Genomic DNA, 12,500 nt, shown 5'->3' on the forward strand with positions numbered 1-12,500 from the left:
TTTGTTAGAGCTCTTCTATAGTTTTGAACAGTTATTTTGACATTTCAGTCAATTCTATGACCATTCTATCAGTGCTGAAATTGCCCAAAATTGCATGACCTAGCCCCTTTAAGAGACTTCGGAACTACAGTCGGTAAACGTGTCCATAGGCTATAGAACTGAAATTGTCGCAATGGTTCGTTCATTAGCGCAATTATGGTAAAATAGAGAATAAATATTAAAACCACGGTAAATGAACGAAAATACGTAACTTTTCAAAGGGGGTAATCGAAAAAAAAAATCATTGCGAAAAAAATCCGAGTGTTACTTTGAGGGAGTCGAAGCCGCGCACGTTTTCCGAATCTCTGATTCATGACGTCATCCAGTTATTCAGCTGGCTGCACTTTCAGTTTCGATCGATGCCGTTGAACTGTTTAAGACTATAGAAGACTCAAATAGAACTGATTTCAGGTTCAATTGGAGGACCATGAACGATTCAAAAAACGACACAGAACCAAGTTCCGACGCTTGTCTTCTTCCTCAGACGCATATCATCGCAATGATTTCCATCAATCTTTTGTCGATCGTCATTGGAACGATTGGAAACGCTCTGGTCGTTGGAGCAGTTTACACAAATTCAAGTCTACGAATCATTTCAAACTACTGGCTCGCGAGCATGGCTATGGCAGATCTCATGGTTACAGCCTTGGGTCAGCCTTTTCTGGTCGCGTTTTTGGCGTTACAAATGAATGGAGAATGGGACATTCCATTTTTTATCCGCACCCCCCCTATGGAAGGCATTTTTCCGACAGGTCCCTTTTGCTCTGAAATCAGATTCCGACAGGTCCCTTTCACCTCTGAAGTTAGATTCCGACAGGCCCCTTTTACTCTGAAGCTTGATTCCGACAGGCCCGTTTTTGTATAGAACAAAGACTCCCGATTCCGACCCCCTAAACTGGAGCAGAAAATCCAGATTCCGACAGGGTCCTTCTTGACATTTAAAAAAATGCCTTCCATAGGGGGGGTGCGGATAAAAAATGGAATGTCCCAATGCAACGAGCCAGTATCTGAGACATTCCGTGTTGTCGGTAATATGTCGTGCGCGGCATCAGTTCTCCACTTGTGTTTCCTCAGTGTTGATCGCTGTTTGGTCATTGTCAGGCCTCTCGACTTCAAGAAGATCCGAACGATGGTGAGATTCAAGACTGCGCTTTTCTTTGCCTGGATAACACCCATAATTTATTGTGTGTTGCGCTTAACAATCAACATGAAAGCCACATCATATTTTACGGTCATCGCTGGTGCCCTTTGCTACGTGACTATCATTGCCTGTTACACAATGATAATAATAAAAGTATGCACCCGGAAGACTGAAAACCTCCGATCTTCAAGAGGAAGTCGCGCTGAAGAAGCCGTCGAACGTCGCGTGACTGTCACAATAGCCATCGTTGTGTTGGTTTTCACAATAAGTTGGGTTCCTATGATGTACCTTCGCTCTGCGTATGCGGGTAGTAACGTTGGTATAGCATATAACTGGGCCAGGACAGTTGCTTTGAGCAATTCGGCCTTAAATCCGTGGATTTATTGTTTCCGCGCGGTCGAATTTCGTAAAACCTACAAGAAGCTGTTGGGATGTGACAGAAACCGTGCGAACTCAAAAAGTCGGTACTGGCTGAAAAAGTTGCAGTCAAGTAACTGACGGAACTCGAAAAGAGACTCGTGGGGAATGAAAGAGACCTGGGGTTCCAGGTGCCAATCAATGAACTGGCCAATCAGGTTTGCCTTTGCTGGACACCGCGTTTTCACGGGCTTTCGACCAATGTTACTACTGCCTTTGGCGCAATTGAGGTCAAAATCATTGTTGTTTTTGTTTATGAAAGCAAAAGCTGCCATCGACAATTCAGTTGTCACGGTAGTTGTCACGGTAGTTGGTCTATTCCGTCTGTCAAGACTATACGCAGACGAATTACCAAGTTCGTCACAGGCGAATGATCCGTTCGGCCATTGGAAGAAACCAGAGCCCTGGTTTAATTTTATCATTAACGTTGTGAATCACACTACATGTTTGAGATTAGTTATTAACAGCAGGCTTACATGGGCAACGCATGTAGACCATGTGAAGAAATCTTTTGCACAGAAAGTGGGCGCATTAAGAAGAATGAAGAAACGTCCCGTCAAAGTGCTGGAGGAAATTTAGTACTTGCAATCCATTTTACCAGCGTTAACTTATGGTATTGTGGTGTTGGGAAACTGTAGCTCTTCTATTGTGGACTCTTTAAACCCTGTTCAAGCGAGAGCCACACGAGTTATCTACCAGGATAAAAACCCTGCAAAGCCAAAATTGGCTGCCAATTTCTTATATATATAAAAGAAGACTCCTTCTCCTGATGCACGATGTTTTGAATGACAAAGCCTTATATTCATTCCCCTTTTAATCTGAGGTTAAACAACAGACCTTCGCGTAGAGGTGGTTTACAGTTTGAAATCCCGAGGGTGAAGTACAAAGTAGGAAAGGAATCAGCACAATACAGAGATCCAATAATCTGGAACTTTATTGATAGGTTGATAAATTTTAATGCAAACGTTTAAAAAGATAGTTTTAAAAATATTTTACGTAGGCTCTCACAAAACATTAATAGCTTCTCATTCGAAGCACCCATGATAGCTATGAAAGACCGAAATTTTGTATATTTTTGAGTATTATTACATTGTACCATAGTTTCTAGTTTCAGCCAAAGTTTTTTTAATGAACTCCATTTTATTAATTTGACACTGAATTTATTTCCAACTTAATTATAGTTAGTTGTATGCTTAAACATCATAGGATTTTCTATATAAATTATTTCGTTTATTCTTTCACATTTTATTAGTAATTGTAGGTCCACATCAGCCTCGTTGGCTGCCAATATTGTAACCTGCATTACTAAATAAAAATGATGATGATGATGATGATGATGATGAAGTTGTGTAGCTGGGAGGTTTCTGTCCAAATGACGAAAAATAATCCTAATACAATTTGCCAAAAATATTATTAAAGTCGTGGGAAAAAGTTCAGTTTTGTTTCAAAACAATATCACGTGGAGTTTCCTTCCGGTGCCTTTGGTCAATGAGCGCTTTCGCCGCAGTATTTCTGGTCATGTAGGTGCGAAATTTGATGGCATCCGTGTATTTAATGTTTCCAACTAGCACTCTCGGCCTTGAGGGTACAAGTGTGATTCTTATACCATTTTTTGCTGAATTATTTTCTTCACGAACAGAGAGATTCTCGACATGATTTAAAAAGCCGTTTTCCGGGCCTTTAAAACGATGATTTTTGTCGATCGAGTTCCACTTAAGCAATAGAGGACGTTTTCCGTGTTTCCATAGCCTCATCTAAACACGAGGGGGGACTGGGAGAATTCGAGACAGTTGTGCAAACGAGGGATTGCATAACTGTCGAGAATTCTCCCAACTTCCCCGAGTGTTAAGATGAGGCTATGGAAACAGGGAAAAAAATCCTCTATCGCTTTTATAAAATATTTCGCAAAGATAATTCGACAAATAAAGGAAAGAGTTGAAGGAAAATTCTTGGTTGAAACAGATTTTCTTAATACACGCTTATATTTCTGAAAAGCCAATCAAAACGCGTGTCTGACAGTACATAACCAATCAAAAGTCGTGTGATGTCACAGCTGTGTTTCCATACTCTCATCTAAACACAGCTATTGGCCAATGAGAGTGCTATCCTAATTATTTTATAAAATAGCACAGGGAATACAAATTTTGTTAATTTGACGAACAAGATAAATATATGAAAGATTTTAATGCGGCTTTGTTAGTTTTAAACAAGTGCGTATCTTAAGTGGAAACATTGGACTTAAATTGTCATTTCTTTGCTAAATTGTCCAACAACAGTCGAATTTTAGCTAAAAAAACAAGGATTTAATTGGCACATTTATACCCTCTTTTAGTTTATTCGGACGTTTCAGATCACCGGCAAGGAAAAAGGGCAGCGTAACCTGAATCGGTCAGGGAGTTCGTCGCACCCTGTAAAAAAAAAAAATGAAAAAAAACCACTTGTCTTTCCTATCACAGAGCGTATGAATGAGACAATTGATCATTCACTAAAAGCAGGAAACGCAATTAACATTAAATCATTAGGGAAAAACCACATGGTAAGTATTTAATGGAACAATTTGTACAAGTGGCAAAACATTTGTCTGTTTCAATTGAAGTTATCAGAGGTATGTCCGACAACATTGAAATTACTTCCCCGCGAAAATACCACGCGAGATTGAAAGGAAAGATAGCGAGTATTTTATTTCTTTATTATTTTGCTGTACTGCTCCTTTATCCCAACCCTGAAAAAATTCTAATTTGAGGAAAACCATAGAAAAATGCGGTGGAATTTTCCTACCAGTAAATAGATCAGAAATACTTAATCCGGATTATTAAATCTAGTAGGTCAGAAGTATTTTTCAACTGATGTTTAGTCTAACATACTAATCCGTTAAATGCGTTCTTTTTTTGAAAATGTGCATATGTTTGGATATTTTTATATTGCCATAAAAGTTCTTGGAAAAGTTAGTTTTGAAATAAAGTTCCATATTTCGTAATTTGTGTTTATAGCTGAAACAGAAAAGATTTTTGAAAGTCGAATATAAATTGACATCTGAAAAGCTCCCAACAAAAAGTCTAAAACAAAGTATTTCATTCATTTTCTTTCAGCCAATCAGATATCAGACTTAAGAAAGGAACTTAATTGGTTTCACCTCGTAAAAAGAGTCTTTCTTTTCACCGTCTAATAAAGAGCTTGAATATTGATAACATATTCTGAGCGGAACCACAGTAGGTACAGTTGACAACATAAAGGTCACCTCATTTAGCTGGCACTCAATCTGAAAGTTCCGCTCCGCGAGGAAGCGGTCAACTTCTTTTGTTGCACAAAGTGCGTGAAACTCGTTTGTTCGAGGAAGACTCGAAATGGTTCTCCTTTACTTCTTTGAGACCAGTCTAGATTACCATGGAATGACCTCGAAAGAACTGTACAAGCTGTGGCTAAGACATGCTAGCGCCGCCTTCAAGTTATACGATAAAGGTCTTATGAAATACGCCTTCAAGGTAAGTCGGCCAGATATCTCAGACTTCATTGTTTCGTTGATTCTCACAATGCAACAAGAATATGCGATTTTGGCTAAACCTATTTGCAATGTGGTTACATTTTTTTGGCTTATAGAGGGATCATTGTTGTTTGAAAGTACGCGACTTTTTGCAGTAGTCACGTTAAGTTTTGCATCATTTTGGGCATTTTTACGAAACCGTGAGCGGAAACGTTCCAAGCGTGCAACAATTTTTCTTCTTGGACTGTAACTTTACGCCGGGAAATCGCACCATGCAAATATAAAAGAAATGTTAGCTATGGTACAAAGACATTCAGTCTGATAAGTGAACAATGAGTATCAAAATATTTTTAAAAAAATAAATATTTTTGTGTCAAATTTCTATCCTGTACACTTTCAACATTTTTTGACAGCCCGAATGGTTAATCTGGAAACGAATGTGTTACGTACTGAATAACAATTAAGCCTTCGTATTGATAATACAGACGCTTGGGAAGGTCAAAAAAGGTTGATGCTAGTTTTATTAGGGCGGTTGCAAGTCGACATTTCCGGCATGCTGCGCTCGTAGCAAGATCCGTTGAATGAAACCTCAAACTTTAAGAAAATCGGATTAAAATGATAGGGTTTTTTTCAAAAAAACCTCTCAAAGAATGATGATTTATCTATGGCATTTGTTTCGCATTATTGGATAAGTTATCCTGTAAGCATTGCGATACCATTACCAAACAGTTACTAGAAGAGGGTACAACGAGATTTTCCCCAAAATATACAACTACGTTCAAAGAAATACCTCATCGATGACAACACAGAAATTGAACGCAACTCACTAAATCTTCATTGCTAGTTATTCTGTAAGCGTCTGGCGATAAACGAAAATGATAATTACATTTTAAACTGATTTCTTTCGATTTTTTATTGAACAAACATTTAGTCGTTGCAGACATATTTAGAGGCGACTTAATGTACCCGAAAAAAGTTCCCTGCATTTACAGCAAGCTGAACACCCAATATGCATAAACCAAAAAGAGGTAATTTACTGTACAAAGGAAGGCTCAATTCAGTGATAGACTTACTATTTTTCGTCAGATATCGATTTTCTCCTTAGAATTCAAAATAAAATTCTCCTTAGGAAATATTTTAAAAAATACAACCACACTTTTGAATTTTCGGAACATGTTTCGATGTTTCAAACATCATCTTCAGCCATAGTGAGTGTAACATCAATACAATGATTCTTTGTAGATTAAATGTTCGTTACAAGTACGTAAAATTCAAACGAACCAACAATATTATAGAGAACACAACTCTTTAATGTTACATTCACTATGGCTGAAGATGATGTCTGAAACATCGAAACATGTTCCTAAAATTCAAAAGTGTGGTTGTATTTTTTAAAATATTAGCAACACTTGTGCTATCCAGTCCTTAGGAAATCATGTAAAATATGCGACTGACCGTTCGATGATGTTAATCTGACCGTTAATCTCATCAAATAAATCATCAGAATATTTTGGCAAATTTACAAAGATGCAAGACATGTAAAGATCTGTTCTCTTGTTATGAAACTGAAGGTAAGAGTTTTACAAGAGGTTTTATCTTTCATCTTCATTTTATAACTAAAGCGTATATCCAACCTTTGGCCCAGCAGAACAACCGATTTAGCTGAGAATGTGAATTCGCGGATTTAACCGGATCAGTAGTGTTTTGCAAAACAGAAAAAAAGAGGATTTCTCTCCATAGTTTTAGTGCCACGAGTTTGTTGACCTCTCTGACCGATAATCGCATAACAAGGTGGGTTTCGAATTGGGTGTGGAAAGAATTTCACATTGCATCACTAACGCGTATTGATTGGCCTAAACGTTTTGCGCCATATTCAACCAATCAGAGGTAAAGAGAGGCCAAAGTGGAATCACTAGAGGATAACGCAATCCACCGGATAAACACTAGCAAAACTAATTGAATTTTCCAGTTGATAGTTCCAACTCGGGCAAGGGGCCTGTTTCTCGAAACACCCGAAAAGTTCGGGCCCGAAAAGCCATTTGTGAAAGTGCCAACTGCTTGTTTTAGAAAGCCGATCTCAGTTAACGTGTTTTCAAGATAACAAAAAGAAAAATGACTGTGAAGTTTGACGACTTAAGTCCTCTCCGTTCTTGAGATACAAAGGGAATTGTGACACCCGAAAATGGCCCGTAAAGTTTCGGGACTTTCGAGAAACGGGCCCCAGGTGGTTTTTCGGCGCAAAGCGGCATAGACCAATTCGGCTAACTCAATGTTGTACCCAATTCAAATCTCTCGGGGTTAAGATTCTTTGTGTGGTGAATTTGCATGACAATGAAGCATTCACATTTAAATGATATGGAAATTCTTGGAACAAAACGTTTTATTCCCAGAGGATTTGAATTGGGTACAACATTGAGTTAGCCGAATTGGTCTATTACTGGCTCATTGAAGAGCAAACTTAAACAGGTCTTTTAATGATATTACTTTTTTTCAGGCATCTGGAGAAAGAAATATTCTCGGTGGTACGTACATTTATTACTTTTCCATTAAACGAGAAAACATGAGTATTCCTTGAGTCGAGTGATTCTCTAAATTGAAAGTTTTTGGCTTTGTAATTTGGGTTCCAAAAAAACAACAGTTGCACATTTGCGTAGTTTAATCTGTCATTTATTCCTTTGGGAGTTCAATGTCGATTTTTCTGTGAACTATGATGGCCCATTGTCTGTACTCAGGCTGTGCTTGAGAAAGATTTGCGCAAGATTTCAAGCTCGTCTGAATTCGTTGGCTCTGTTCCACACGCCACAGCTGCAGGCACTCGAGTAGGGAGCTTAACCAGACTCGGACGGCAACCGGAAGAGAACATTTCGTGTGCCGGGACACGAATCATCTCTAATGGAGCAAAGGTACTTAGCAATTTAAATGTAGTTGTGAGAAGACAAGTCAAAGGGAAAACAGCTCATTTTCGGTTGCCGTCCTCGTCTCAAAAACGCGCCTGCTTAAGCTCAAATACTCAGCTTGATAGTGAGGTAGTGAGAACAAAAACAATCGAAACACGTTGGAATGAATTTGAAAAATATTCACATATCATCCACTTTCTTTCCTTTGTCTCTCTTTCAAGCTGAATTTTAATATGTCGAAAAAGGCCTCTTTTGCCGTCATGGTCCGGGAAGCCTGTTCGCAGGCTAGATTCCCGAAGTTTGTGTACAAAACAAGCTTAGGACTATGACACGAGATAAATGATGAGAAAGGAATCCTTAAGACATTGACTCCTGTGAGTGAGACTAAACAGATTTTACGCTCTAACGCCAGACGATTTTAATCGTCAAATGAGGGCGTCCTGCGGCGCCTATTAAGAGGCAACGGCAATTAAAAGGGGTGCATTCAGCCTCGTTCCCAGGGTTCTCCCCTACTCGTCCACCGGAGGACGAGTAGGAGAGAACCCTGGGAACGAGGTTGAGGTGCATTCAGTTTGACGCAGTTGCTTGCGTTGCGAAAATTACGTCCTCCTGACCTTTAAATCCTTAATGTAATAGGCTAACAAATCACCATCCTAACAACCGTCGCTTTTCTGCGCCTGCTGTCTTTCAGTGATGTCAGTGGAATCTCCATCAGTATTGGACACATGCTTCGCCGACCTCCCTCTTCACCAGGCTCTTGGAGATCAGATGCACTCGCGGTTTACACCCGTGAGGCAGTACGAGGGGTTCGCTTGCGATGTCAGTGAGAGGTCTGGCAACGAGGAAAATTTCGAGGAACAGAAAGCAAACCTTAAGAAAGGCTTGTTCTACCTGCTGACTTTCACTGTGGATTACGATTCGAGTAAGACAACGTTTTTTACCAAGGAAGATTAATGCACTTGCAAGACTCTACCGGCATACGTATGCTTCGTCCTACCCAAGGGGTTTCATCGGAGAGCTTCCGGTTTTACCAACTCTTTTCACGAAGTCTCGTCGCATTCAATTGATAGAGTAGCTCACACGCACACTGAATATCATTCAGGAAATCGTTAATTTGATGCAGTGTTTGACGAGTTAGCTACGCTTAAAGCCCTCTTGCCAAGACGATATGATTACTTCATTATCTCTGAATTAATTTGACCTGGTTTCCTGATGGTAAAGTCCCTCGTAAAGGTGGTCCAAACCAGTTTAACACTTTCAACAAACTTTGCTTTTTGGAAGGATTGAATCTACCCAACTGATTCACGTAACGACAAAGTTATGGTACTATGTGAAAAATAACTGCTTAACAAGACGCACTCATTGATGTGACGTAATTGGTCACCATGGGAACAACAGAGCCATGAAGAAATCACCCTTGACATTTTGTTTCTCAAAAACGAACTCGGTGACCCCGTGAGTGCATCACCCAAGAGTAATAATCTGGTACCAGGTTTGTCCTCATCAGGGTCAGAAGAGACTTAACTGATTAGAGTGTAATGTGAAATGCTAAATATCTACCCCATATGAACCATGTGAGCGTTAGCCCTACTGATGCAAATGGCCCACTGATTGTACTTGTACATGTTCATTGCCGTGACTTTAACATCCTCAGTTCCCACGGCCTGCTCCCGTCTGACCTTGTAGCTCAGTCGGTAGAGCAGCGGAGATCTAACCCGAAGGTCGTGGGTTCAATTCCAGAGTTTTTCTCTGTCCTTGTGTGGGCCCATTTCCATCAGTAGGGCTAACGCTCACATGGTTCATATGGGGTAGATATTTAGCATTTCACATTACACTCTAATCAGTTAAGTATGTTCAAATATAAGTGCTGCACGGCAGGGTCAGAAGAGAGTCTATTTTTAGAATAAATTTCCCACATATAATGCATGAATGACGTAATTCAATCTGATTGCTCAGATGTGTAGAGCTATAGACCAAACCGGCTAACTCAATGTCGCACCCAATTAAAATCTCCCGGGGTTAAGACAAAATACAGGGTGTTTTTAGATGGCTCATTTGTTGCCATGGTGACCTATTATGTCACACAAACGAGAGCATCTTTATTGGTATTTCATTTGATACCATAATATTGACGTTACATGAATCAGTGTTGTAGAGTAATCCTTCTAATAAGACATTCCCTCGAAATTGTTGAAACTCGTTTCAGCCACCGTGTTCTCCTTCTAAGCTAACCTGTTGCTTTTGAAAATCATTTGTGGTTCATAACGATAGAACACGACAATAGTGAAGAAAGAAATGAATTAATTTCGCTTTACAGGTATGACACAACTGGACCTACTAAAGGTCTGGGCCGAGGAAGCGAAGGCGGCTGTGGAAGCAAAAAAATCAGGCACCGTACTGGACTTGTGGAAAGTGGTAGCAGAACGGAAGGTATTGTTGCCATTAATCATTAAATGTCGATGACACATTCCTTTGCGATAGAAATTTTTAGTGCAAAATCGCGCATCATAGCAGAGTCTTTTTTTAACTGCTGTAATTTCTACTTTCTTACCAAACAGGTTCTGGCAGTTGTGTGCGTAGACGATCCGGCGGAAGTGGACAGGTTGTCATTTGATCTACCAATTATGAAAAAGATGGGAGATCGCGTTCGCATCGAGTGCAGGTCAATAAGACCGGTTGAAGAATGGGTCGAGGATCTTAAAAAGCTCGCTGAAGACTAGATTGTCTTTGATGTTTAAAGTTGTAAATTAAGTTCTAAAGCTCACGATGGGAATGAATAAATTACTGGAAGTAGCTGAAAGTTCGAACTGAATTTGTGAAAAAAAAATATTAGTAATTACTGAAGCTCTACAGTCATACCCAGGCTCTCTCTCTCTCTCTCTCTCTTTAAGTCCAAGGGTGGAAAAGAGACTTTGTTCAAGGTTTTGTGCCTCACTGTCACGAACAAATCAAATCAACTTCCGGTAAAAAACGTGGCCATTTGTCCTTAAAAACACTTTTTATGACTAAGAATCAGATCGAGCGCCCCATGTTTCAGACCGCAACAAGCCTAGCGAATCACGCATTCAAATTACATCAGCAAGGAAGTATGAAAATAATTCGAGAATGAACGGGTCTCAGTCGAACCAATGACCGTGTGATTTCTCATCATACTGCTCTGCAGACTGAACTATTTTGCCATCTGGAGGCCGGTCAATTGTGACATGTGACAAGTGAATTCGCAGGGTCATTGGTTCAAGTCCATCTGAGGTCTGAGATTTTCAGCATCCTTAGCTACTGCTTTGCGGATAGAAAACATTCTAACAACAAAAACTAACTTCCACTTGTTGTTCAAAATAATGTATATACAATATTCACCTTCATTAAATTAAGCCATGTTACAAGTGTTTTCTGTAGTGAAAATTCGAAAACATTTTTGACAAATTCAGTACATTTCGACAGCCAGCAAAAGAAAAAGTTTTTGTACAAAGGTTCTCCCAGGCATCTTGGAGTAATGGACCTCCTTGAAATCTCCACCTAAGCTCCCCCAGTTCATGTCCCCCAGCAACTCTGGCGCGACACCACTAGGAACCTCAGGGCGCCTGACAAGAATTGACACACCGCTGAACGGTCCAGTGCGTACTGCAATGGACCTAAAACCAAAGACAGTGTTATTTGAAGCTGTTTCTGGCTGTCAAATTGGTAATTTTAAAAGGAACCTTTTTCGCGTGGGCAGTAAACAATTGGCCGCCTTACAAGTACAATGAAAATTGATAAAACCAGTTCATTTGCTGGTTTTGGAAAAAACGAGAGCACCTGAAAAAGAACCTCTTAGAGAAGAGTGGATACCAACAAAATTCACCTGTGACCTTACTGAAGAACAGAAACTGAACACCAGCTGCACATGCATTGCTGTAAGAGGAAGACCGAACCGAACCGTTGGTCAGATCGTTTTAAGACACTTGCATTTGTTTTAAACTGTTTCACTTGTAGCTTCAATTTGGAGAATTGAAAAAACGTACAAATTTCCTTCCAGGGAACCAGTTCGCCACGAACGTAAAAAAGGAAAATGATGCGACAGGCGTCTCTGATGCCAATTACGATTTACGCGTTGAGTCATAGGCTAACCCATCATTACTTGATTACGAAAGTTTACTTACTTGGCGCCATTAGGAGATTTGACCATCAGGCCTCCCACGTGACCCTTCGGCTCTTTAGGTCCCGTCCCCACGTGACGACTACAGTGAATCACGCGCCAGCCCAAGCTCTGCGCTAGCGACTGGGCCGCTGACAAGCGATGATTACACACCTGTAAAAGTAGTAAAACAAAGAAGCCTTACTAACGACGGTTATTTGATTAGTTTTGAATAATGGCATGTAAAAAGCGATTTTTAAAAGTGCATCGAAACCTAGTCACTACATGTACGCTTATGCTTTGATCTGGCGTACTTCGAGAACTCAAAGTATTAAAAGTCTTGTGTCACACCCAAAGCCAATCAGAGGTCAAAACGCGATTTCCCGCGCTTTGCGCCGGCTGCATGCCTTT

General features: G+C 40.0%; 3 protein-coding genes across 3 annotated transcripts in view; 2 read left to right on the forward strand and 1 right to left on the reverse strand.

Annotated features, from left to right (window-relative positions):
• The first annotated feature begins 322 nt into the window (after positions 1-322).
• LOC138027612 (histamine H2 receptor-like) lies at positions 323-2,917 on the forward strand. Its single transcript, XM_068875164.1, has 2 exons — positions 323-734; positions 1,029-2,917. Exons 1-2 carry the CDS (start codon positions 467-469, stop codon positions 1,676-1,678), a joined length of 918 nt encoding a protein of 305 aa, XP_068731265.1. The 5' UTR covers positions 323-466; the 3' UTR covers positions 1,679-2,917.
• A 1,860-nt stretch (positions 2,918-4,777) lies between these two features.
• LOC138027611 (uncharacterized) lies at positions 4,778-10,775 on the forward strand. The gene is made up of 5 exons (XM_068875163.1): positions 4,778-5,079; positions 7,573-7,600; positions 8,667-8,897; positions 10,293-10,405; positions 10,534-10,775. The coding sequence occupies exons 1-5, from the start codon at positions 4,942-4,944 to the stop codon at positions 10,693-10,695; spliced, it is 672 nt and encodes a 223-aa protein (XP_068731264.1). The 5' UTR covers positions 4,778-4,941; the 3' UTR covers positions 10,696-10,775.
• LOC138027610 (mediator of RNA polymerase II transcription subunit 17-like) overlaps positions 10,744-12,500 on the reverse strand; it is a 20,405-nt gene continuing 18,648 nt past the window's right edge. The window contains exons 13-14 of the mRNA XM_068875161.1: positions 12,115-12,263; positions 10,744-11,607 (exon numbers count right to left, since the gene is read on the reverse strand). Coding sequence (XP_068731262.1) covers positions 11,400-11,607; positions 12,115-12,263 — 357 coding nt within the window. The 3' untranslated portion in view covers positions 10,744-11,399. The remainder of the gene's footprint in view (positions 11,608-12,114; positions 12,264-12,500) is intronic.

The sequence above is a fragment of the Montipora capricornis genome, chromosome 12, assembly GCF_036669925.1.
Source record: "Montipora capricornis isolate CH-2021 chromosome 12, ASM3666992v2, whole genome shotgun sequence".
NCBI classification, from domain to species: Eukaryota; Metazoa; Cnidaria; class Anthozoa; order Scleractinia; family Acroporidae; genus Montipora; species Montipora capricornis.

Bases quoted from the DNA above. Each gene is read 5' to 3' on its own strand.
- LOC138027612 (XM_068875164.1), top strand. From the start codon at position 467: ATGAACGATTCAAAAAACGACACAGAACCAAGTTCCGACGCTTGTCTT. The intron at 735-1,028 runs AATGGGACATTC...ATGGAATGTCCC, and splicing joins GGCGTTACAAATGAATGGAG to AATGCAACGAGCCAGTATCT.
- LOC138027611 (XM_068875163.1), top strand. From the start codon at position 4,942: ATGGTTCTCCTTTACTTCTTTGAGACCAGTCTAGATTACCATGGAATG. The intron at 5,080-7,572 runs GTAAGTCGGCCA...ACTTTTTTTCAG, and splicing joins TTATGAAATACGCCTTCAAG to GCATCTGGAGAAAGAAATAT. The intron at 8,898-10,292 runs GTAAGACAACGT...TTCGCTTTACAG, and splicing joins CACTGTGGATTACGATTCGA to GTATGACACAACTGGACCTA.